Raw genomic sequence first — 27,235 nt, 5'->3', positions numbered from 1 at the left:
AGAAAAGTAAAAAATGGATACAATACATCTTTTAACAGGCGCACTCATTCTCTCTCTTTTATCGCTTGTTATAACAATCACTCTCCTGTGTGCTTTTTTTATAAGCGTCTCTGGTGTAAAAACGCTGTTTCCCAATAAGCATCTCTTATAAAGAAGGGTACTTATCAGATTAAGTTTGACTGATACTAACTTAAAGGTAAGAAATTATATGTACTAAATCAGTTCATGGGACCATTAAAGTTTTCTTTTATCAGGGGTTTAAGGTTCAAGCTCGGAATCAAAATTCAAATAAACATGTAAAAATAAGGAGAAAATATAAAAAGAAAAGAATTAAAGAAATAGCGTGGTTAACCTTGGCGTTTGCTTCATTGTTTACGTTTCAAAATTAGATGGTAAACAGGAGTGACTAATACACACCACGAAGAAACTAAAACTAAGGTTTTAAACAGAGATATCTGCAATGTTTTTTTTTATTATTATTTTCTGCCGCCCGAATTCAAAACTAGTATTGGCTTACTTTATACTATCAATAAAAGCTATAATGATAAAATTGGAGTTTTCTTAGTTCTGTAATTTAATAGGTTAAAGTAACAAAAATAATGGGTAGCGTTCCAATAAATTTTACAAAGTTAGATGATAGTACCACAACATATAATGGAGAAAAATGAAAACAATTTTAATTAGCGAAAAAAGAAGAAGAGTGCATGATGAAAAAATGACATTTTATACTACAAATTATTATTCACATGTCAGGAATTTTAATTAAAGGCTACCTTTAAGCTGTACGTTTCAATTTGACTTTTTACGACAACGCTCGTAGAAGCCACTGGTACAACACCTAGTGCATCAACAGCCTGAAAAATATTAATGGAAACAACTTAGCAAATAAAATCAGCGATGGTTTGTAAACAACAATGCTTTATCTCACATTCACTACCGCCTATTTAAAACCAAAAAAATACAGTTAAGTTATTGCACATTTCACAAACAATTAGAATTTACAAAAAATAAGAAAAGTTGTATACCATGTCATCTTTTTCATTGGGATCCTTGTACACAGGAAATGCAAAAGGGCTTATTCTGCTTCCATTAAATTCCGTTGACAAGTTGGCCACGATAACTTGCTCTTTGTTTTTGTCTTCGTGACATTCTAAACAAAACAAAATCAAAACAAGTTAAAAACAAAAGACGGTGTAAATCGACCGTGCAATATTTTCTGATTCTAGAAGAACTATTCTTTAACTTCCTTACACAGGCTACGACTCAATTTTCCGTCCATATCAATAAAAACAAAACAAAAATAAATCAAATAAGGTTAATCTACTTTAAGTGCAGAACTTTTGCGGATAAGCCATATTAAAAAAATTTGCGATATAAACCAAATTTTTTCAAAATTTGCAAAATTTGCAAAAATTTCTGTCTGCAAAAACGTTTTTGTCTGCAAAAAAGTTTCTGTACTTGAAATAAAACTACAATACATTGTGACTTCGTTTAGTCTTGTTGTTTATAAATGTGCCGTACTATTGCGAAGATAAAACTGTTTCATTAGCCTTCCTTATGATGAGGTTTTGGTTCGTTACGTCGTACTGTTTATGTACTGTGCTGTAGAATATAAAGGTTTACACGATTTGTAAATTGTGAAAATAAATTTGGCGCTACATTACCTTCCAAAAATAATATTTTTAAACAAAACAAGAAGTATGCAGATAATTTTATTGTACTGGACGCAAACACTATTTTGGATTTGAAATCTTCAAGTAAACACTAATGATTCCCTTTTGACTAGTAAAACTGTTTCTTGCGGCATACAGCTACCGAAAGTCATGTAAATACACAATTCAGTTTTACTTACCAATCAAATCCCAAGCAACAAAAGAACTTCACAAGAACTGCTTCTGCTTTTTGGCGAGGCGAATATTTAAATAATATTAAAACAAAGAAAACTGCGCATGCCTGAGTCCGCCAGTGAGTATGCGTCGTGGAAATAAGCCTTACTTACTGGTAGGTGCAGAAATGAATTTAAGTCGTGAAAATAAGTCTTACTTACTGGTAGGTGCAGAAATGAATTTGCGTCGTGGAGATATGCCTTACTTACTGGTAGGTGCAGAAATGAATTGGCCACGCCTCCAATCATCAAGATGTTTGCTGATCGAGTTTAAATTTTTAACAGCTCTCAAACGAACGATGACCTTAAACGAAGAAAAGCAAGAAATTAAAGAAGAAGGAAGAAGGAAGACAAAAAGAGTTTTTAGTAGCAGATCACGTCCCTGAAAAAAAAAAGAAATAGAATTCTAAAATCATGGGGTATTAACTTATTTTCTATGAACTGAAACAAAAAAAGTGTTCTGCAGCTCGATGTCGTAATTTTTTAACCCAATTTTTAAATTTACGATGGTGTGTACAGGGACTTTTGGTTCACTTGGCCGGTTGAGTACAGGCTTCTGTTTTGTTTGTGGGCTTCGAACAGTGTGTTCGAATGTCTCCAATTCTTTCATTAACGAAACGTTCACTCTAAATAACTTTAGAGATTCTCTTTGCAACGATAATCTATCAAACACGAGGTCGTTTAGACAATTTCTTACGTCGTTAATTTCTTGTATGCACGCATATAAATTTTGTTAATTTATCACTATCATAAAAATCACACTAAAAAAGTTTGGAGGATTATACCTTTCTAGCAGCGTGGATAAATCGTTTTAAAACCATATATCTTTGCCTCCAGTCATCATTCAAATACAAATCGAAAGTTGGCAACGCTTCAGTTTGCTGTTAAAAGAGAGATGACAGACATTCTTGGCGTGGATTTAAAATGGATCCACCACATAGGCATAAAGTAGTGTCTTCTCAATGATACAGTGAATACCGTATTCTCTCTATTTGACGCCCTGGGCGTTTAATTAATTTTCGAGATTTTAGGGTGGGCGTTAATTGGAGAGGGGCGTTAATTAGAGAGTGGGCGTTTATTAAAAGCAATTAAAACTTTCAAGTAATAGATTTTCTTTTCTTAAGAAAGCAGTGACAAAGAACTGGTAGGGCATGTGCCGATTGAAATATCACGCCTGATTTTTCATTTTCTGAATAATAAACGTTTACACACTTCGTCCAAATATTGTCTTTATTTGATTAAGTGTAAAATTCTAATAAACGCACCCTTTACATAAAATAAGAAATGGGCGTTAATTAGAGAGGAGCGTTAAATAGAGAAGGGGCGTTTAATACGATCTTTAAAGTTTTAGGGCGGGCGTTTATTGGAGAGGGGCGTTTATTGGAAAGGGGGGTTTATTGGAGAGGGGCGTTAAATAGAGAGTGGGCGTTAAATAGAGAGAATACGGCACTGTATTATTTTATTACGAAAAACAAAAAGCATTTTTTCACTTGTACTTGTAAAACGTTTGAAAAAACTTCTACAGCTATGTGGAAAAAATGGTTTTACTAGATTCCACGTTAAGACGTTCTTACCTCATTGGCAACCCTTCTGATTCTCCTGGTGTTTTTAATGGTTGACATTCTGTTAAATTCGACATCTAATTGGGGATCTCCTCTAATAAACTGAATGTGAGAAAATAATACAAACATATTAAAATGTATAATAAAATAGGTAAAAAGAGATATATAAAAAATGCTTAAATTAAAGAGCTGCGTGTTAACTGGCAAAAGGTATTTGCTGTAGACTTGACATGAAATTATTTCCACAAGAATTGCTAAAAGATGAATGGTAAATTTTTAATTGGTTTTGTTTATCTCCTTTTTAATACATTGTATTTTTATTTTTATTTCAAAATTCTTTTTTTACATGGAGACCAATCTAACATATATATGTCTAATACTAAATAAGATAAGGTTTGTTAGTCTCTGATAAACATGTCAATTAACAGAGAATGCAAGACTCCTCCTGTCTACTTCGTTCCTTTATATCTTATCTCTACTACCTTATATTTTTGTATTGTTTTTTCTCTATCTTCAATTGTCTTTTTGCGGAATAAGTCAGTTGTAGCACCTTCGCCTACTTTCACACACCTAAACCAATACGGAGAACAACACTGTAAGTTCCTAGCTATGTAACAACAATAATCTTTTCAAGCTTCAACTAACCAATCACTTCTGCGATGTTGAATATTAATTACTTTAATTCGTTTAAGAAAATCTTAAGAACGTTAGGATGTATTACCGTCAGCAGAACAAAAGTCAAGAGCAGGAACTTCAATTAGGATGCCAATATAGACAAACATCTTTTGTTAGTTATAGTTAAAAATATTCACAAAGTTTCATAACAATTGAGCAAGTAAGTTTTTTACATAATCATTAATCTTTTAGAACGTAGATCCAATGCGATATACATCGGATCTACAGTCTGGTCAAATAACAAATCACTTATATTGTATTGATAACATTAAACTTTACCACCGAAGTTGGTTTCTTTGTTCTTCTGACATATTTTTGCACACCAAATGATCAAATATCGCCTCCTGTGTTAAATTAAGATAAATAAAAAAGGTAAATCTTTTGTTTCTTTTTTCTTAATAATGCACAAAAAAGAAATAATCACTTATGTTCATAAAATACATAAAGTGGCTTCACATCAATGATTTATGACACAATTGCGTTTCCTGTACAAGTGTATTATAATTTTTCACATTTTTTCACTGGAACACACAGTATACCTTCATTTGCTTTGTGTTTGAAATAGGCTCACTTCTACATCTTACTGCATCTTTTAAATCTTTGGCTTTCATTTTACCAGGTTGTTGTGTCAACACATAAGCTACTGCTGAAGGATTGTTTAAATTTCTCGGGAAACGAATCCCATCCTTGATAATTTCCTACATGAAGAAAGAAAATTTGTTTTTACCTTAATAGATTTTTAACAGAAACCTTGCCAATTTTAATAAATTGTGGCATTCGCCAATACAGTTATAAATTCTGTGCCACACAATAGACCCCAATCAAAATATGATAGTTAATAAACTCAACTGATGTGGTATTATGTCACAAAACCATGTTGTTATGCAAAGGTTAAATGAACCTCACAAGAATATTAAACAATTTCATTAAATTTACGCAAATTGCAAATTTTAGTTAATGATTGAAAATAAACAACAATAACAAAAAAAAGGGAATTAGTAACTCCTGTATTTTTACCACAATTTTGTCCTATTTGTAATTCATGTCGGCGAATAACAATGTGTCAACAACAATTCTTATACCACGTCGGTAAGCCCTTGTAGACTCTTTTTCTATTTAAGCTAGATGTAACTTTAACTTTTGATCTCATTTTTTACTCTAAATTTAACTGTTTTTTGTATGGACACGTGCGATCCAAGAAAAAACCCAAAACAATTGCCAATGTGAAACACAAATTTGTTGAGGGTAAGCAAATGGCTGATGCTGAGGGTAAGCATATGGTATTTGACTTTTTTTTGCTGGAGGGGAATAAATTGAATTAAAAAGTTGTTGTTATAATACAAGCTTTTTTATAAAACAAAGTAGAGATTAAATACAAAAGATTCTTCCTAAAATTATACTCCCAAATGACTGGTAAATTATACATAATTGATGTAGAAAAAATTCAGCATGTCGGTTAAAAAAAGGCTTTTATAATTCCAATTTCATTAATGGATTATGGTCGTTAATATTTTGTCAAATCAAAAACGTTTTGTGGCAGTTTAGTTTATATTTTGCCTATAGAAGTCTTGCGGTATGTTGTCATGTTGTGAGATTTATATACTGGTGGAAATAGTGGGTAGAGAAAGTTAGTCATGAGTTCCCGCTTGAAAATATATGGACCGAATTTCGCCTATGAATCACCCAGTATTAAAGACGTAAGTTTTGAATAGAAGATAAAAGAAAAAACATTTCCAGCATGACATTTTTCAATGTAAATGGGACGACTCGTTGTTTGTCGAAGTCAACACATTGAAAGTGGTCCCAATAAGCTTTAAACTATGCAGTTATATATGGAAGTTATTGCGTTGTATACAGTCGACACTCGTTATCTTGACCTTCCACGGGACTGGTGAAAAAGGTCGAGATAACGAAAGTTCGAGATAGTGGATAGGCGAGATAGGGAGCGTCGATTGTGAAAATTGGTCGAGATACGGAAAGATCGAGAAAACGGCATGTCGAGATAACGAGCGCCGACTGTATAGCAATATAGCTAGCAAAAATGTTTCTTTGCTGCCGTACACTCGTTATCCTAAACTAGTTTATACACAGGTGAAACCCCTGAATGTAATGATTTCAGTTCTTACTTTTAATATTATTGTTTTTGCTTTAGTTAGTGGACTTTTCAAAATTTCATTCTCAACCTTAAACCTTTAGCAAGTAAAAACTGCAAAAACGTAAGTGAAAAAAAAAAAACAAGCACACAAACTGGCCCTGTATCCAATCCAATATCCAGGGCCTACGACACGCTTTTCAAAGTAAAGTCTAGTTTTAAAATTAGTGTAGGGATTGTCTAAAAAATGCAATTTGGATCCTCTATATGCGCTATTTCAGTCATTTTACAACGTATAATTAGTAATTAAACAATCAGTAATCCACTGTCATTTAAACGATATCAGTCTTAACATGACATTTCTGAATCACGTCATGTCCCTATTCGTGAATCCCTATTTCAAATATCTTATGTCGTTCGTTATGTTTCGCAACAAATTCATTTCCGACAGCAATTAGGTCATCTTACTTATACAGCAAAGAAAAAGCATTAAATCGTTTTGCCTTCATAGTCGACCTTTGCCAGGTTTTTATATTTCTATCCTTTGAAAAGACACGCTCTGCAGTGGCACTAGTTGCTGGATTTACGAGCAGTAACCTGCACATGTGCACTAAGTTTGGAATAAGCCGATGTTCTGCTTTGCTACAATTCTCTAGCTCGTTATGGATACTATCGAAACATTCAGGGTCTTCTTCGAACAAATTTTTAACTTTATCTTCATATAATTCTTTAACCTGTTTAATTCCAGAAGCATAGATTTTTCCTTAACCATCATGAAGTAGGAGTTCCTCAAGTTTCTTATATATTTCAAAACTAGTTTGACCGAATCGATCTTTGATAGCAGTGACTGTATTCTTTATCTGCTGTAGTTGCGTGATAAGTAGTGCTGTTACTTTCATAGCCTTCAGTAAACTGAAGGATTGAGTAACTTGGGCTTCTTCGCTTTCTTGGTAGTTTGGATCGTCTACAGAAAGATATTCGGCCTTCTAAACAGCCTTGTGGTAAAATTTACTGAAACTATCTCAACTTCTCACGCCTTGCATTATGTGCCTAATTATCAACTCAGCACATCTGTTACTACTGACTGCTGACATATCTTTGTTCTGTAATCTTGCAGGTTATCTGTAATCATGAATAACTTTTTTCCAAGTCATAATCCAAAGAAAAATAATAAAATTTGTCATTTGTTTCTGGCAACCAATGATACGTGCTTTGACTTCTGTAGCGCGTGATTTTGAAAGACAAACCTCCGAAAACTTCATGAAAGGCTAGAAAAATGATATTTCCCAAATACATACCTCGAACTGTCCAGCGTGTGACACATAAATTTTCCATTGATGGCATAGAGGAATTGTCTGCAAGAACGTAATCATCAAACTCAGTGTCTATGTTTTCTTTCATATCCGCAAGCATTTTTTCTCTCTTTGGAGAATACTTGACTAGAATACATGTCTCACGAACAGTCCCCACAATATCGACACAAAATCTTCACATTTTTGCACGTCTTTTATCGATAAGTTTAAAGAATACATATGGCAATGTGTGGAAAGAGCCTTTGGGACATCTTTAAAGATTTAATAGTTACTCCAGATTTTTTGCCTACCATGTTACTTGCTCCACAAAAGTCTGCCCACGACAATCTGACAGATTTATCCATAGCTGTATTAAGGTATCTTTTATAGCACTAACAATAGTTTCACTTGTTAGATGTTAGAGATTTCGTAAAAACCGAAAAACATCAGTGGCAAGAAGATCATCGTTTACAGTACAAATTGAGAGCTGTTCATAGTTTGAAATGTCAATACTTCATTCGCCATCAAAACTAGCATCTCTAGTGTATAATTTGCGTGAACTTATTTTTTTTCCACTGTCTGTCATCTCCTTTTTTAGTTTGTTTAAAATGGCAGAATCGTCTTTTCCTTGCACTAAAAGCAATTGGTGTAAATTGTCATTTACATCTTTGTTTCCGAAGAAGGAAATGCATCGACGAGCAAAAAATTGCACACACTCCATGACTTTGATGAAAAATCTCCTCTGTTCTGCTTTTGAATCTGCGTGAGTTTTGTCAAACATTTCTTCAATATCTCCACAGCGTGGGACCGTTATCATGTAACACTTTGCTGCTATATCTATTTGCTTTCAAGATTGTAATTTTGGAAAAGCAAAATTATCTGGTGGCTGAAACTGGTGCTAAAAATATTTTTATTACGTTTATTGAATGGTTCAGAAAGATACAGGTGCATCTATCTGTTACAAGATTCGCCAAACTATTTTGTTGGATTGGTGGGACTCCTTCAATTTTAAAACTTTAATTCTTCTTCGAAATCAAATCTGTAATTTTTATGTTTATCTGAAACAGTGAAAACTATTGTGCAAACAAACCTACCGAAAATGGTAATAGAAAACTCATATAATAGAATATTCAATTAGGAATCGTTAAAGAAAAAAAAATTTCAATAACAAAAATCTTCGTGCTTTAACTTCGTGCTTTAACTGTTTTCTATATATACATAATGTTATGCCCCACTTTGTGATAATTGCCCCACTTTGTAATAATTTTTGTCCCACTTGGTAATTTCGAAGTTGCCCCACTTTGTAATTCATCGTTGCCCCACTTTGTAATTTTCAAAGCTGCCCCACTTTGTAAAAATGTCTTGCCCCACATTGTAATTTTTGGTTTTTCGCATGCTGACCAGTATGCAATTTTTTTGACGTCATCTTTTTCGATGTTATCCGTGTTCTGGATGCTCTGTCTTGTTTATTGCGATGAAACGCGCGTCACACGTTAGTAGAATGATTACTTTTAATTTTGATAAACAGGCATTGTAACATTACATACACTGACTTTCTTTTTGTAAAAAAATGTAGTGTTTTTGAAGTGTTTTTATACCATAACATAACATAGATATTATAACTGCGTTTCAATAAGATATAAAAATATACAGCAGCTAACGTTTTTTTCGTAATATAACATAACATAACAAATATGACCTGTAACAATCTTTAACCTATTTAGCATAACATGCAGCCTTATCAGTTCGAGGATTTCGACGTGACCTCTTTTACAGCAAGCAACATGACAAAAAGACTTAGTGATAATCACCTCGGGTATATCTACAAATCAAACTCAAATATTGTAAATCAATGCTTTTGCAACCTTGATCACCGCCTTCTCAAGTATTGATGATAAGAAAGGGGGATCCGACGTCAGAAATAAACCTGAGGGTAAGGTTTTTTGCCATGCCTCTGCATTTAATTTGCATAATCACAGTATATAGAGAACCTACCTCCTTTACAGCGACAGTGAACTTTTTCAATTCAGCATAGTTTAAATGCTATATTAAAAGATTTTCTGACACTGATTTCCGCATATCCGTCTGCAGCTCTGTTCCTTGTTTTTTTATATCCAGCTGATTTACTTTTTTTGAAAGTTTTCGCTATTACTTTATTCAGTTCACCTTTTTTCAGAACTCGTTTACCTTGAAAAAAAATTAATCTACTTGAATCTAAGTCAAATCATTTTTTAATCTCCAGTATTTGATGAACGCGCTTCTGTGAGTCACAGTTCTGTCTTTCACTGGGATTATAGATTGTCCATTGTTCCTTATCAACTCTGCTATTAGGTCATATTCGTCTTCTCGCATGGGATGAAAATAAATCAACACGAGCCTTCAATTCCATAACAATATCTGAATAAGAAATTTGCTTTCCAAGTTTTCCTTTTAATGTCAATTCTGGTTTCACAAAAGGTTATTATAAAAACGTGTCCGATCCAAAAACTATTCCAAAAATCAAAATCCGTTTGAGTAAGTTAATGTCGATGTCCAAAAGATTATCCTATCCAGTCCAGTCCAAAAACTTTGATGTAACTAATTGAATTATCTTTATGCTGGTGCTATTAACCTCTCTATATCCTGCTACAAACCAACTAACTTTATCAAAACTCACAACAGCTTGATGGCTATTATTTAGAAGTTATTTCATTGTTTCAACGCTTTAAATAATAGGGACATGTGTCATTGCAGAACTAATGAGAGAATACTAGCTGGTGATGAGAAACTTTCGAAAAATACTTAACACTTTTACACTTTGTTTGCTTTTTTTGCAAAAAAATCTAGGCGCAGCTCTAATATTTTTATATACTTTATCACATGTACAATGTACCCGCAAGCATATATTCACTCTATCATTTTTACTAACTTCCAATTTAAGTCCTCTTTCAGTGTGCTTAGTTTTGAATTCATAGTGCGCGACCCCCTATCAAAGTTTTTTTTAAGGGAACGCCTGAAAGGCTATTCATGAGCAAAATAAACCAACAATTACAAAGTGGGGCAATGATAAATTACAAAGTGGGGCAGCTCCGAAATTACAAAGTGGGCAAAAGTTATTACACAGGAAGGTATCACAAAGTGGGGCAAATAATTACAAAGTGGGGCAAGATAATTACAAAGTTGGGCAGGTATCATTAAGTGTGGCATAACAGCATACAGTGCCGATCGCGAGTAAAGCTACACATTTTCGAGAGTAAGAGTACAAAAATAAAACAGTGAGAGTGCGAGTAATTCACTCCCGAGTACAACGCGAGTACAACTAAAATGATATTACTCGCATTTTTGTTAATCATACTCTCAATGATTAATTATATTTTTACTCGCAAGTGTACTCACATAAGTACAGTTTTTAAAGTCAAAGTAATACGCGCGTGAACACATTTAATTTTTTTGCGAGAGATATTAAATTGTAAACGTTAAAAAAATCAAGTTAAAAAAATTAAACTTTTTTTGCGAGAGATAATAAATTGTAAACTTTAAAAAAATTAGGTTAAAAAAATTAAACTTTTTTTGCGAGAGATATTAAATTGTAAACTTTAAAAAAAATTAAGTTAAAAAAATTAAACTTTTCTTGCGAGAGATATTATATTGTAAACTTTAAAAAAATTAAGTTAAAAAAATTAAACTTTAATTTTAAATAGTGAAAAAGACTGTGTTGTTTAGAAAGTAAAACAAATTTATTGTGGCATAAAAAAACTGAGAGTAAGAGATTACATGTTTTTTTTTAATTTTTTTTTTGCCTATTAATAAAAAGTCTGTGCCCAGAACTACGTTTCAATATCATCAAAAACATTGAGGATAAAAAGAGAAAAAACAAACAACAACAAAAGTATAGTAAAAAATGTATTAGTTGTTAAAATGAAAGTATATATACAAATAACTTTTACCGTTCAGTTTGAATGTTCAGTTTTATTACATAAAGTAGTTTTTTAAAAACCAGATGCCTTTCCGTTTCTTTCAATGACTTTCGGAATTACCTTGCGTAAGTGTGAAATATACTTTCGGCATTTTTCTGGCGTCACAGCCGACCATATTTCCGAAATTGCATTTACCAATTCTTCTTTCGTGTGCGGTTTATAATCATTTCGAATTTTTTCCTTCATTTCATGCCAAAAGTTTTCTATAGGGTTCATGTCTGGTGATTCAGGCGGGGTTTTCCACCAGTTTATTTGATTTTCCTGCATCACTTGCGACGCTTTCAAACTGGTGTGTTTGGGGTCGTTATCTTGCATAAACCTATGCCCATCTGGAAATACATCGGAAATAAACGGTTTCAACGTATTTTTTAAAATTTCTTCAGAGTAGAACTCTTTGTCCATTATGCCGTGAAAAATTAAAATTGGAGATGCGCCACGTTTTGATATGCATCCCCAAACGTTAAGTTTAAAAGGATGTTTTGGTTTTCCTTTTAATTTTGCTGGCTCCCACCAGCGATGAAAAGATACCTTTCCGTTCCAGTCCATTTGAATGCAACTCTCGTCTGTCCATAAAACATTGCCGAAATCATCTTCCATTTCTTGTACTTTTTTAGCGAAGATAAGCCTTTTTTGACGATTTACTTCCCTTACAAGTTGACAGTACTTTGTCCCAGTGGAGTACCAACCGAGACCACGTCTTAATCTTTTGATTTTACTTGTAGAAAAGCTAACATTAAATTGCTGAAGCAAAAGTTGTCCAAGCTTGTTAGCAGTGAGTTCGTCGTTTTTCTCCATGCAGGTGTCGATAAAATCGAGAATGGGGTTTGTAACATTTATTGGTGACTTCGGTTTCCTTGGAAGATTTGCGATAGAATGATGCTTGGCCCACTTTTGAAAAAGACGATATATCGCTGACCTTCCAACATTATATCCTTCACTTTTAAGTCTTTTCTTAATTTCGGTGACACCAAGGTTTTCATTTTTTAAATTGATAATTCTTTGACGAACATGATCAGGTAATTGTTTCCCCATTTCGAGTGCTCCTTCTTTTTGGTTTGTTGATAAGAAATAAAAAACCGAAAAACAAATTCCCTATTAATCACTTCTGTTTTTTCACTCCCGAGTACAGTTAGAGTAAGAAATAAAAGAGCCGAAAATTTCATTCATCATTTAATAACCTTTGTTTTTGTACTCCCGAGTATAGTTAGAGTAAGGGATAAAAAAGCCGAAAATCGAATTTCTTATTTAATGACTCTGTTTTTTCGCTCCGGAGTACAATGAGAGTAAAAGTAAAAAGGATGTTAGTTTATAAAAAATTTGTCGTAAGAATCAGCACAGAAATTTTATTCTTTATCTAATTTATGTATTATAAACTTCTTTTTAGAGTGCAGCTGTTGATAAAAGACAACCTTCATTAGTAGAAATAAATTACAAAGTCCCACAACTAAATTACCAAGTTGATTTTAGTGATGTTTTACGAGAACCGCGGAAGGCACAAAATGGTAAAGTAGAAAACACCGCCGAAGAACCGCCAAAGGATAAAGTGGAAAACACCGCCGAAGAAACGCCGAAGACGCAAAACGATGAAGTTGAAAACACATTCTCCTTTCTAAAGTTATTGGTTTCACCTGGAAAACCACTGCCATCATTTTCGCCACCTACTTCGACACTATCCACTTCTATTCTTCCCGACCTACCTTTTTCTCCGCCTTCACCAGCCAGACCTCTGCAATCAACACCTGCCGTTAGAACAACACTTTTTCCGAATTATCCCGAGCAAACAAAGCAGTGCACGTGCGATTGTGCTGCTATGCGACAAATCATTGAAAGACTAGAAAAGCGACTAGCTGCGTTGGAAGGGAATGCAATTGCCTTATCCGCAAACTTTATCGACGACAGTGACGAAGCATTACCTTCAGTCCAGGGGTTGTCTCCACTAAAGGCGATGCAGAGGACGAATATTGATGATGACGATTTTCAAATAAATGAAAGATTAAATAGAAAAAAATACAAGGTGGACACAGCTCCTACTATAGAAATTCCGACCGAATTCTGGCCGATAGCCAATGAAGTGAGACAAGGGGCGACATCTTTCAAAAACTTTAGCTATCTGTTGCTGGCTAAATTATTTGACCACAAGGAGCTTGTAGGAAGAAATTGTCGAGGAGTTAAAAAACCTGCGATTGATGGCTACAAACAAGATATTGTTAAAGCTTTTTGTTGGAAGTTTTATCCAACCAACATGGCTGCACCGGGTGCATGGAGGGACTGTCAACGTGCAATTGATGAATTTATACGACGTAGCAACAGAACAAAGAAAAATTATAAATCATGCATGTTGCAGTCATAAAACTCTTTCAGTTAATAACTTTTTTGTAAATATTTTTTTAGATGTAAATATTTTTTATTTTTAGATTTTTTTAAAAAAATATATCATTAAACATTAAACTGTTTTTTTTTATAAAAAAAATCCCTCACGTTATTTTGTTGCTTCGATCTTTAAACATCCCAACAAAAACAAAAAGATAACAAGCTTAGTGACGTCCTGTTTCTACGGCGATATTTTAAAATTATACAGATTGTTGTCTGAGTTATAAAGCAATGTTTGTTGAAAAATATTCAGAAAGCAAAGTCTGCATGTGGCAATTGATCACCATAACTATAATTAGATATCATTCTGACTCTGTGTTTGCGAAAGAACATGCTGGAAGTGATTTCACATAACGAAAGTAGCGAAAGCATTTAAAGAAGAGACACAAAAGTTGAACTTAAAAATTTATTTTTTAATTATAAACTAAATTAAAAAAAAATTAAATGGTGAATTAAAATTAATGTCTTATGTTTTTCTTTAATATAACTCGCGAGTAACATGATATATTTTTTTAAAGATTTACTCGCGGGTAGTTTAATTATTGCGTACTCGCGTTATTAAAAAGATTACTCTCGTTTATTTTACTCGCACTCGCATTGTACTCTCACTCTGAACTATTTTACTCGCATTTATTTGCACTCGTACTCTCAAAGATGTGTAGCTTTACTCGCGATCGGCACTGTATAATAAGCATATAATGAAGATGTATTGTGTAAAGAATTGCATGATGAATGATATAAAAGAAACGTGCTGCATGATTTTTAATTTTTGTACGCTAATGCAGAATTATTTCTTTATACATTGATTGCTTTAAAATGTAACATCTGTCAATATTTATTTTGAAACTGGTGACTATATAGTAATGTTTTTTATTATTTTGTTACAGTCGTAAGGCCTGATATCAAAATAAATGATATAATGAAATAAATTTTTGGCAAAATAGTATAAACTATTGCCAAAGATTCCATCTCCACCTTCATTATTCATTTCATGTACCCAAGAATATTGATATTAATGTTGATCTTGTTTGCCAATTGAAACTTGTATATAAAGTTAAAGACTAAATTACGTTTTTCCTAATCTTTTTTCAATAAATAACAAGAAACTCTCTAGCAACATACGTACTTTCGTGTCTTCTTCTCGATGTCCATTCAGCCCTGCACTGTCAGTTTGTTTCTTGGTTCTGGATCGTTCCAGTGGACTTTGTACTCTTGTTTTACCTGTAAGGGTTTCTTTTATTTGCTGTAACTTTACTCTATACAAAAATGAAAGTATGATTAAAAATATAAAGAAGCATTTAAGAAAAAGAGATTGCAAAATTCTTAAAATTTGATGAAGAATGCCATACTTAGTTTTCATCATTTGTTCAAAATTTTTTTAAAAAAAGCTCTAGCCGTAGGTATACAAAAGGATGCCAAAGCATCTACTCAAAAGATAAATAAACAAATAAATACAAAAGAGTACTTTGCAAATGTTTCCATTTTTACTTGCCTGGAAGCAAGACCTGGTTGTGAGGAGCCTGTTAACGAGCAGTAGAAAGGTTGATAATTAAATTGTGACACCATAACCTATAAAAAAGGATATATACAAATAATATACATTACAAATTTTACCAACAAATACTCAATTGAATAATCTAGCTGTGACAATGTTTTAATAAAAATTTGGTAATTAAGGTGCGAAATATTATACTTTGCCATAGTAGACAATGTCTAGTCACAAATTCTGTGTATTTAAATAATGCAGCTATAGACACTATTAAGAATTGGTCTTTATAGCATACTGGATAATTAATGCTGACCTTGTTTTCCTGATTGCTTTCCCTTAAAATGTTGAATTAACAGTTTTACGACTTTGTCTATGTGTGAATAGCTTACACATGTTCAATCACAAACCTCTGATCAGGCCTTGTAGCCATATATATTTTTACCTGTATTTTAGCACACGTAGTGCAATATTCCATAGGTGTGTAAGAAACAAAGATATCAACATGCTTATGTGCTGGTATTAATCCTAAATATAGTCAAAAACATATATAATAAATCTTCATTACGTATTATAGAATTAGCGGTTTGTATGACAGGATTATTACACAGAATGGAGCTTAACTGATAAACCTACTAGAAATGTTGGCTGTGGAGAATCAAGATTAATAAGTAAAAATAGAACTTATCTGATGAAAAAGTCTGTCAACACACAAAAAGTACCTGAAGTTGGTTCTACACTAAACACAGACTGTTTCTGAACAAATCCAATTTGAAAATCAAAATCAGCTGCTGCATTATTTTTAAATACAATTTTCTTCACCACAGTCTGACCAACATGAGTGGGTTGGAAATTTATTTTGCTGGGAAACGAGGAAGAAATGTTCATTACTAAGTAGGCATGGATTGGCACAATCAGATTGCATGTTCCCTAGAAGAACAATTAACAAACTATAGAATAAAAAAAAAGATAAATGAGCCCTTAAAATTTGCGTCGGCATACCGCACTGCGACGTAATTGCCGACGTAAAATACGAAGATACCGTATAGTTGCGAGGCAAAAAAATTGCCGACGTAATTTTTGATTGTGTTTCGGTATTGTTTGAGCTACTCCCACTCATTGCGACTGAAGAAAAATTACATTTGATTTTAAGTAAGTTAGGCCATTATTACAACTAAAATCATTAAAGCTACAGAAATACTGTGGTGCCTTTCGATTCTTAATAATGATAACACAGCAGGCAAGCAGACCTCGGTTTTGTGAGGAGAGATGTTCTGCGAAGACTCTAACAATTGAGTCTCCTGTACAGTTTTGGTCCATGTTGAACTGTGCCCGTGACAAGGATTTTCGAAGCATGTCACCGACGACTTCTGCGATATACAACTTAAAATGCAATAACCTAATGAGTTCATCTTGAAACACAAAAAGCCAATTGGCAGTGAACTATTAACTTAACAAAGTTCATCATCGGGAAGGTATATGTCAATGGGACTTGTGTTCCATTTCCACTTGTCATTGTTTTAGGAGATCAATTGAATTCATGAGAGGTCTAGCCCATATTAAAGGTGAATGACAAAAGTTTTTGCCAGCTGAAAAATTTCATTACAAAAAAAATTGCTGGCGCAAATCAGTTGAAATGTATCTCACATCAGCAGTTTTATTGACGACGTAAAAAAATTCAAATTTTAAGGGCCAATAAAAACTCCAGCATTAGTGCAGAGTATTTACCTTGGTATGAATTTGAATACAATCGCAATGGTATCTGTTTTCTGTTGGCGCGAATTCAATCAATACTTCCAAGTACATGCCAGGAACAAATGATTCCTATAATGTGACACAGAATATTGTGCAATAGAAAACCTAAAAAGTTTGCTGAAAGAAAGATTGATATTTTGGATTTTATCACGCACAGATAAAAAGTTTTAGACTAGCTTTATATGTTTATGTGTGTCTTCTTGTAAAATTTTTTAGATATTTAATCTTGTATAGACACCAGTTTAGAAAAAAGATGCCACTGGTAATGCCTTTTCCTGCTAATGATTGTCTGGGGTTTTTCCACTTAGTAAAAATTCTTCTTCATTTTATGTCAAATCCAGTAATCAGTAGACAAAATCACTTACCGTTTTTTTGTATTTTATTTTAAAGACATCTGTGGAAGGTGGTATGATATGCATTCTCTGGCATTCTCCAGACGCATTTATAATTCTCTAAAAATATAGAAAGGAAGTTAACGCATTGATACACAATTTGATTTTTTCAATTCGATTTGTCAAGTTCGACAAATAAAATAAAATTTTGTCGAAAACAGATTTTTTTAAATTATTTGTTTCAACAAAATCAGAGAGGCAGTTGCAAACTTGAAGTTATATTGACAACTGCTACCAATCAAAACAATGCAAGAAAGTGGACCAAAAAATGGTAAAGTATGCAATACCTAGAGTAATGAATTTTGATAAGAGAAAAAAGAATAATATAATTTTCTTCCGTTATCTTATTCTAACTATGACTACATAACTAAGCTAATACAAGGAGATATTTCGAAACAAGACACAGTAATGAGAGCATCGCTGTCTGCTTGTAATTCTTTTGTATGTGTTTTTATAATACCTGTCCTTACACTTTGTGACTCGGACATACCAAAAAACCTCTTCCTGTATTTAATCGCTTAATAAGATTTATTAAATTCTGCTTTGTCCTTTTTTTTAAAATCTTTAAAATATCTTTGTATGCTTTAAAATACTCTACAGTTTACAAAATCAAACTCCACTGCACAGTTTACGCAATCAAACTCCACTGCACAGACATTAGATTTCAAAAACAAAAACAAGCATTTTGATTGAAAAAGCATTTTGATTGATCTAAACCTTTTAGATTATTTTAAAAAGTTGGACCAACTTTTTAAAAATAGCTTTAAACAAGTCTGAGATGTTAAAAACATTCCAATTTTTGTGTTGAATTTGAATTTTAAAAACGATGTATCAACAAACACCATTGAAAAACATAAATTAAAGTGGCATATGGAAAGTTGGAAAAAAACTATAATTTCAGCTCATATTGAGAAAGAATATATTTTTTTTTTTTGGTGTGCCAACGTTTTTTCTCAACTTTATAAAAAACAATATAATTTCACACATCCTCATCTTATAATTTCACACATCCTAATTTTATAGTGTTAAAATAACAAATAACAATATTTTTTTTTTAATTTTGTACTAAACTGACCTCAATTCAAATAAGGCTTATTAATATATACAAGTCAAAAATTAAAGAAGGATTTGACCATAACAAAACTATCACTAAAAAATACCAGTTCATGATGGTTCATAAATATATAAGTCAAAACATGAAACTCCCAAAATTTTTAAACAGGTAATTTGAAAAAGTGTAATTAAAGTAGAACATTTTTTATTAAGGACTGTTCACAATTGATGTAAACTGTTAGGGGTGAAGGGGGGGGGGGGGGGGGGTTATGCTAAAGTTGACACTGTTTGACCGAGAAGGGGGAGGGAAGGTGACACTGCTATTGACACCGACCTTCACAACTTCTATCCCTTGCTTTATTCAAATTAAGCAAAAATTCAACTTTGACACAAATCCTTAACTCCCAAAAACAGTTACCAATGGTATTTGACCTCTATTAGTCACTGTTTTGGTCGTATCTTGTAAGTACAAATTAAGGAATTAACCTTATAGTTATTTAAGTTTATTTATTTATTCATTCATTCATTCATTCATTTATTTATTTATTTAAACAACTTAAAAAATCTGAAAAAGTTTGCTTATTATAAAAAATTATAAAAAAAATCTTAAACATAATGTCTACCAGTTTTCGAAGATACCTTCCACCAGCTTCGAATCCATCAAAATGAATAATGCAAGGCCTAACATGGAGGAGTTCGTTTTCTCCAATAGTAGTGTAAATGTCTAAACAAATAAAAAAGAGTATATTTCATTTAAGGAAAACATCAGAAAAACTACATACATTGTAGCAATCACACTATGAAGGCACTGATATTACCTTTTTTGGGCATTATCTTCTCTGAAAACAAATTGCAAGAATTTTAATATATTGTGCACTGTGGGCCAAATTTTTCTTCTTTTTTAGGGGAGGGGGGTCTATTAACAGGCCACTGTAAACGACGTGTACTTAAAAATCAAAAATAAAAAAACTTGATTTTTTTAAAAGAAAGGCTGATCTTTTTAATGGTAAAGCTATATTTTCACTTTTCCAGCTGTAAATGTGATTTTTAAAGGATGGTGATTGTACAATGATCAATTGATATCGATTTTCATCCATCTTTCACACTTTCTAAAAAGTTAGTTATTTAAAAAAGAATATATCACTCTCCTGAGTATAATAACTCATTTGAAATATATAACAAATGTTTTTCGTTTTTCCATCTGCTTAAATTTTTCTTAAATTTTTTAGCCATAAACTGCATCAAAAAGACTAAAGACGATTGAATAGCACAAGTCTAGGCAATAGTTGAAGTGAAAAACCCTGGTTGATGGGAGGATGGCAGAGCATATTTGAGAAGAACTGCAGAGTAATGGAAGTTAAAGGCATGGCTCTATATATCAGTCAGCAGTCCTAAGGGGTAAGCAGCAGGAGCTAACCAAAACAAATCACTTGCAGTGCTGTGTGAGGACTTCATAGAAACTATGCATAATCAATTAGATATTGCGAAATAAAAAAATACGTTCAAAAAAATATTTCACATAATTTTGCGTTAGTCACCAGTAGAAATCAAAGTACATTACATTACACTGGCATATCACAGTAGCTAGCAGTCAGAAAAAAACCTGTATTTTCTCTTAGGGACCTTTGAAAATTTATTTTGTACCATAGGTATTTTTGAGTTTGCGTGGACATAAACTGTCCATATTACGTGATTATCTTAACAAATGGCTTTTGTGACAATCTCAAAAAAAATTTTACTCATATAGAAATAATGTTAAACTATTACAGAATTTCATAATTCCCTACCTTGGTTCTAAAAGGGCCTAAGTCCTGAGTGCTTTAATTTTAAAAGGGCCTAAGTCCTAAGAGCCTTAATTCTAAAGGGGCCTAAGTCCATTTTCTTGATTTTGAGAAAACTGCGATTAAAGTTTTTACTTGATTCTGAAGTCATTTTTAATATTTAGGTATGGAAGTGAAACTTTTCTGAAAGCCATGATTATGATTTTGTTTCTTGGATCAAAAGCTGTTATTGGCAAAGTAAAAAGTCATGTGCTACCAAGTAAAAACAACAAAAAGGACTTGGGCGTCTTTAATGCTTACTAATTTAAATTATAAGGACTTATAACCACATATGAAAACCCACTATGCAGGTTTTGTTGCTTTTCTTTATCACCATTGGATCATTAATACACTATATTCAATTTTTTCATCTACTTACAACCAACGATAAAATGCTGGGCTGTTCTAAGAATAAATGAATTTAGGTCCTTTTGTTTTTATTTAAATTGAATTTAATATGGACTTAGGCCCTTTCCCATGGACTTAGGTCTTTTTAAAACTGAAACATTTCATTCAGATGGACTTAGGCCCTGTACTAAAACCTAAATGGACTTAGGCCTTTTTTAAAATTAAGTATGTTTTTTATCAAAGTTCGTTATCAATTTTAAGACATCAGAGATATCAAAAGAAAGCCAGTGATCCAGAGATTCAGAAAAATAAAAATTCTCAAATTTCATAAAAATGGACCTAGCCCCCTTTAGAATTTTTGGGGACCTGGACTTAGGTGTCTTTAGAATTGGGGGGGGGGGACCTGGACTTAGCCTCTTTAGAACTAAGGTAGCAAGTTACTATGTATAATTTGTTTATTTAACTTGAAGGGAACCCAAGGTATAAAATGATGTTGGACTTATAGTATAGAGCCTAAAAAGTTGGTTACATGGACTGTTCCAAAACTGTCCAGAAATGAGATAGAAATCATGTTTCAGATGACATATTTAAATCAACAAAAAAACAAATATGCAGGCCTGGTCGTGAGTTTTCACCTAGCGTGGGGTGCATCACGCACCTAAATTAATACTGGTGCACCTCGGTTTTCTTAGGTTGATGGTTTTAAACCTTATCAATGTTTAAAGGGGAAGTCCGGTCATTTTTCAAAATTTGTGTGTTGAATAAACACCATCGTTTGAATAACTTCTGCAATTTTTTTTTTTTAAATTTGTATTACAAATGTTATGTCTATCAAAGTTTAGGATTGTTACTGTTTTTTTTCAAACGCTGCCATCTTTTTGTTGTTATCATCCAGGTCTGGGCTCTTATGTTTATCGTGACGTATTTTATGACAACAGCTTTCTGCACGCCGGAATACTTCAGTTGTCGATTACACCACTTCAAACAAGTCATAAATATACCATTGAATTTACTGTTATCATGGTTACTTGTGGTGCTTTAAATTATTGTAGCTCTTCCACCAAAAAATCAGTAGCTGATGTAAAAGGGTGGCATAACGTTCCCACTGAAAAAGAAAGTAAACAACGTCGTAAGAAATGGCTAGCAGCTATGAAGCGAGATCCACCCTATCAAGCAGACACGAATTTCGTTCTTTGTGGTATGCATTTCACGTCCAAATGTTTTCAACGCGATCTCAAGGTATTTCTTGCACTTCTTAAATTTTTCTTGACTTCTTTTCATATTATTTCTTGTGTAAATAAGCTTGTTGCGAAACTTTATTCACCTTCAATAATTTTCTGAACACCTGTCTTTTGATCGTTTCACCCATGAATAACCAGGGGGTAACAATACATTTTTAAATTTTAATATTTAGGCGGAGCTCTGTGGCTCTGTGATAAATTTAAATTATTACCAAACGCTATTCCATCTGTATTTTTATTCTCAAAACCGCTACCTGCAAAGCGTTCTGCATCCATCGCAAGAAACGAAAGAAAAACAAAACGCCAGGTAACCCAGCAGGCCAATCATGGTTAAACATATTTGTACATGTTTTTTATAAGAACATTTAAATTTTACCTCAGTGTGGTTGTTCTTTTTTTTACACTTTTTTAGCCTTGAATGTCTTTTTTATGTGCTCTTCCAAAAAATGATCAGATTTAAAAATCTTGGAGTTGGAAAAATATTTGTTCTTTTAAGGAATAAAAAATTTCTTAATGTGTTCATAACTGTAGATTGTGGATGAAGCTTGTACAGCAGAAGAAAACTCAGGTAGCCCGGAAGCACCTTCCCTAGAAGCCGAGCCCCTTTTTAAGGATGCTATTATGCAAACTGTTGATGTCGTCATGATTAACAAAGAAGTTAGCTGTGCTACACCAATGTGAACAAAGAGCACTATGGTTCCTGCTGTGTTATGCAAATCAATGTCTACTTAGATGAGTCCAACTTTTTCTTCAGTGAATATGCAAACTGTTATATTAAGTCAACATACTAGCGTTTCCCCAGTCAACCTTATTGCAAAAGAGGGAGATGAAATTGGAGATTGCTCTTCATTTTGCGCAAGTGAAGTAGAAGATCGCACTGATCCAGATTCATCTTTCAATGTCAGTAGCGATGTTGATATGGTCGTAAGTAGTGCTGATACGGCTGATAGTGATGTTAATGAGCAAGATGTCGATGTTAGGGAAGGTACGCAGTTGATTGCACCTTCAACAATGTTTCTAGTGTACTTTGAAATGCTTAAGTCGCTCTTTAAATTCTGCTTTGAATGCGGTGAGAAAGCTACTATCAAAAAACATATAACTAAGGGTAGTATGCTTATTGTGAAATTGGTTTGCGCCGGTAAACCACAAAGTGACATGGAGATCACAACCTTACTTAAATCGAATTGCGGAAGGAACGGTAAGGCTGTCTGCTGGAATATTGGTGGGATATTGTTCAACAGGTTAACGTTTCAAGGTGTGAAAGAAGCATTTGAAGCATTTGAAACTGCCAATGTTAACTTTATAAGTAGGTCGCAGTTCCATGGTTCCATTCCTCGACTTGTGAAGGAGATCCAATATTATTGAAGGAAAAGTGGCAGAGTTTACTCTGTCAAATCCATGGGGTACATTATTAAGTAAATAATACGCTATATCATAAGTGTGCTCATAAAGAACTTACCCTGCTACAAAAAGCTCAGAAAAAGTGGTTAACCGAAGAAAATCCTGCTTACATCACCCTGGAGAAAATTGTTAATGAAAAACAGCTACTAAACGATTTACGTAGCTGATTTCAAGCACACTGGACGGCTCGAGGTTTACCATTCCCTGTTGAATAAGTACTGTCCCAAACGCTTAACATTCTTGTACGCTGGGATGGTTGCTAGGACGCAACTAGCTGTGCTTGACCACAACTCGGGTGTAGAACAACAACAAGCCACTACGTCCGATGGGAGGTTGAAGTTCAAAGTTTCTTTCACCAAAATTACGAAGGAATGGGTGGCAAAAAAAGTAATGGATCCGAAAAGAAAAGAAATAACAAGAGAACTTGATGAAGGAAGTGTTTGATTTGGTTCAAAAAATATTTTTTAAGTTGCCTGAAACACCCAGAAATATTGCATTAAAAATAAACGTTTGTGAAGGAAGTTGTTGTCTCGAATATGCGTTCAAGATTTACCTAAAAGTAACCCCCTGGTTTATAAATGATATTGAGCATTACATCAAGAAACGCTTATTTTACAATTCCGGGGGACATTTGTTATATTTAAAAAACATTTATTGTACAAATTTTATTCATCATCTTTACAATTATACATGTTCTTATATATTTTGTTTGTCCAAATCCATTCCTGATTCTGTGTATGGCACATATACCCCATCGGGCTGCGGCTATTCACTACGAATTACCCACACAACACATGATGGTATAGGCTTTCGATAACCTTTGCCCAGTCTTCCATACACCCACCATATATATTGTTTATAAGCAGCAAACCGATATGATCTGTTGCAAAGCTCATGACGAATCCCTCTCATGTTGTGAATAGCACCTAGTGCTGTCTGTAACACGGGTTCCGGCAAACAAACCATTTTGAATTCATCTGAATTTGTAACACACATATGACCTAAGCGAAAAAAGAAAAAAGATCTTTAAAAAGGCGTACCTCCGTGTGTAAATAAACAAGGTTTAGCTTTCTAAAACTTTGTTGTGACAGAACAGAAAGTGATTGATGTACCAAACAAGGAAGTAAAATACAAGATAAGAAGATATTTTAATCAACAGAAACCTTGAAAATGACCGTCCAGAATATCATTATTATCACGACAACATAAACTTTCAGTTTCAGTGACCATAGTTTTACACTTTTTGCACTGGCACCACTCAACATTTCCAACATGATTTCCAGCTTCAACATTGCAGTTTTTAGCACCAACGTTGTTTTCTAAAGCTTCTAAAGCTGCAGCCACTTCACTTTGACTCCGTTCCGGTTCGAATATGAAATTCTTCATCTTCATTAAATTCAACATCGCTTACATCGGAAGAGGAAGATGACATAACTACTTCAAGATAAGTTTACAACTGTAAGAAAGTAACTCGCCGAATGTTGTTGTCACGAATGACGTCAGAAGACTATTAGTGTCCAGATTACTTGTTGCGGAAATATATTATGAAGTGAAAGTAGAAATGATATGAGGCAAAATTGCTTCTTTTATGACTTTTAGAACCTTTTAGCTTAAAATTTTTTTTGGCTGTTATACAGACATGTAATATTGTGATTTTAAAAATTTTAAATTTACCGGACTTCCCCTTTAATTACAAAAAAAGCTAAACATGAAGTCAGAGAAAGATTTAAGAAAGCTTTGCAACTTTTATTGTTGTCTCAATTATTTTATTTTAAAAGCCTATTTAATCGATTTGTTTTTACTTGTGGCTGTACTAATTATTAAATATTGTTAAAAAAATACGGCAATAAATATGTTTCGTTTAGTAGCGTTTGTGATTTTATAATTCAAATTTTATATAATATAGAAAACTTACTACAATGTTTTAATCTTTTTACCGTCATTTTTATAGAATTAAACCTAAAAATAACTAAATAAAATAACTATAAAATAATAAAAAAAATTATATATATCGCTGCTGTTAACTTTCCGTAATTTTATTTACATTAAATATTGTTTTTTCCACATGTAGCTACGAAGTTTAATTAATGACTGAAATCATAATTTTTTTTACACAGAGCTTAAACCTTAAGCTGTGAACTTTGTTGGAACTCGCTATTCCTTTGTTCCCCACGCCAAAACAAAGGCCAACAAAAGTATTAATGTTCTTAAGTCCATGGATGTCTGTTCTACCTGTAAGTGCAGTCTTGCAGAATTGTTTCATCCGTGCTCCGTAAGAAGTGCAGTAGTATTGGTGGAAGGTTAAGAGCTGACATTCAGTTTGTATGCAAGTGTTGCAAAGGTGAGATTATAGAGAATGAAGTATTTCCAGCTTCCATGAAGTACAACAGTGGCTCGTTAGAGATAGTTGAGAACTTCTGTTACTTAGGTGATATGTTGGGCAGTGAAGTGGGTGTTGGAAGAAGTGTTACTTGCAGGATAGGTTCTGCTTGGAAAAAGTTCAGAGAGTTACTTCCTTTGTTGACTAGCAGAGTCTTGTCAATTGAGTTAAAAGGTAGGTTGTATGAGGCCTGTGTAAGAAGTGTTATGTTGTATGGTAGTGAGACATGGGCAGTGAAGCAGGAAGATCTTGACCGTTTAGAAAGGAATGATATGAGAATGGTTAGGTGGATGTGTAACGCCAGTCTGAGAGACAGAAAGAGTTCAGATGAGCTAAGAAGCAGGCTAAGTATCCGCGGAATTAAAGATGTTACCCAGATAAGAAGATCGAAGTGACTGGGGCACTTGGAAAGAATGGAGGGGGATAATTGGGTAAGAAAGTGTAGAGACTTGATAGTTCCTGGGGCAAAGCCCAGAGGCAGACCGACAAAGACTTAGGAGGTTATAAGGACAGACTTGATACAGAGGAAGTTGAGTTTAGATCTAACACAGTCTAGATCAGATTGGAAGAGGGTCATTAATATACCCCGTCCAACCCATGCTAGCATGGAAAACGGACGTTAAGCCGAGAATGATGATGATGATGATGATGATGAAACCCATGTGCGGTATATTTTCTGCATAAATTTTGGTAAAATGTAGCTGAACTTTCTGAATGACTTTTGAAGTTTAATTCAAGCCACGTGGATAAAGATTTTTTTTTAATTCAAAAACCAAGCATAATTTTGCCTATTTGCTTGTGATGACCTGCAAAATAAACAATAAATTTATGAAAATGACAGTATAGTCATGCATACTATTTCGGACATGAAGAAAAGGAAGTTAAGGTTGAGAGAGTCACTATACGTATACGCTCGACCATCGTGTTTGGGATTCACGATTTAAAATGTCCCCCACTTTGCTACCTCAAAATGAACTAAAACGATTTAAGCGTGTGCCAAAGCGTGCGCGTGCGATCGCACGCCTCTCCTGAAAAAGACTGGATCTTGAGTGAATATATGTACACTTTAAATGCTTCTAGCCTTCTTTTTGGGTCATTTTCGTAATCATTACTTTTGATAAGCTAAAATTGATTGGCTGGTTAAAATTCTTTCAAAAGACCTACCCATACATTTTCTGACTTTATAAATCTTGTCTGAAAATGTTTCCGCTGAAATAAAAAATTGTGTCTGTCAGCTGAAGTTTTTCCACCAAAACATTTTGCGAAAATTTTAGTTCTTAATGTAGGGATATTACTTTGCAGTTGTATATAAAGGTTGTATATAAAGATAAAAAAGAAATGACCACAAGTAAAAAAAAATATTGTTAGCTTTAAGAGAGAATTATACGGAATTCATATCCTGGAATGTTCTAGTCTTATAACAAAATTTTGACTTGGTTTGTTTTAGTTTATAACCAATTATTTTAGGTTTGGGTTCATATATTCCTTGTACAGAAGTATATGTGTACCTCCTCTGTTGTTTTAATG

At 33.4% G+C, this 27,235-nt stretch overlaps 1 protein-coding gene across 2 annotated transcripts in view; it reads right to left on the bottom strand.

The window, feature by feature from the left end:
• Positions 1-27,235, bottom strand: part of LOC130621884 (cilia- and flagella-associated protein 221-like) — a 31,655-nt gene that overhangs the window by 2,894 nt on the left and 1,526 nt on the right. The window contains exons 2-16 of one of the 2 annotated variants that reach the window (XM_057437250.1): positions 19,142-19,242; positions 17,439-17,525; positions 17,047-17,142; positions 16,041-16,248; positions 15,764-15,846; positions 15,298-15,401; positions 14,959-15,088; positions 4,662-4,820; positions 4,402-4,466; positions 3,930-4,017; positions 3,460-3,549; positions 2,671-2,766; positions 2,096-2,189; positions 1,026-1,150; positions 774-854 (exon numbers count right to left, since the gene is read on the bottom strand). In XM_057437250.1, coding sequence (XP_057293233.1) covers positions 774-854; positions 1,026-1,150; positions 2,096-2,189; positions 2,671-2,766; positions 3,460-3,549; positions 3,930-4,017; positions 4,402-4,466; positions 4,662-4,820; positions 14,959-15,088; positions 15,298-15,401; positions 15,764-15,846; positions 16,041-16,248; positions 17,047-17,142; positions 17,439-17,525; positions 19,142-19,242 — 1,607 coding nt within the window. The remainder of the gene's footprint in view (positions 1-773; positions 855-1,025; positions 1,151-2,095; positions 2,190-2,670; positions 2,767-3,459; positions 3,550-3,929; positions 4,018-4,401; positions 4,467-4,661; positions 4,821-14,958; positions 15,089-15,297; positions 15,402-15,763; positions 15,847-16,040; positions 16,249-17,046; positions 17,143-17,438; positions 17,526-19,141; positions 19,243-27,235) is intronic. The other variant, XM_057437251.1, reaches the window with a different exon arrangement.

Source organism: Hydractinia symbiolongicarpus, chromosome 12 (genome assembly GCF_029227915.1).
Source record: "Hydractinia symbiolongicarpus strain clone_291-10 chromosome 12, HSymV2.1, whole genome shotgun sequence".
NCBI lineage: Eukaryota > Metazoa > Cnidaria > Hydrozoa > Anthoathecata > Hydractiniidae > Hydractinia > Hydractinia symbiolongicarpus.
This window is presented reverse-complemented; position numbering and strand designations above follow the sequence as displayed.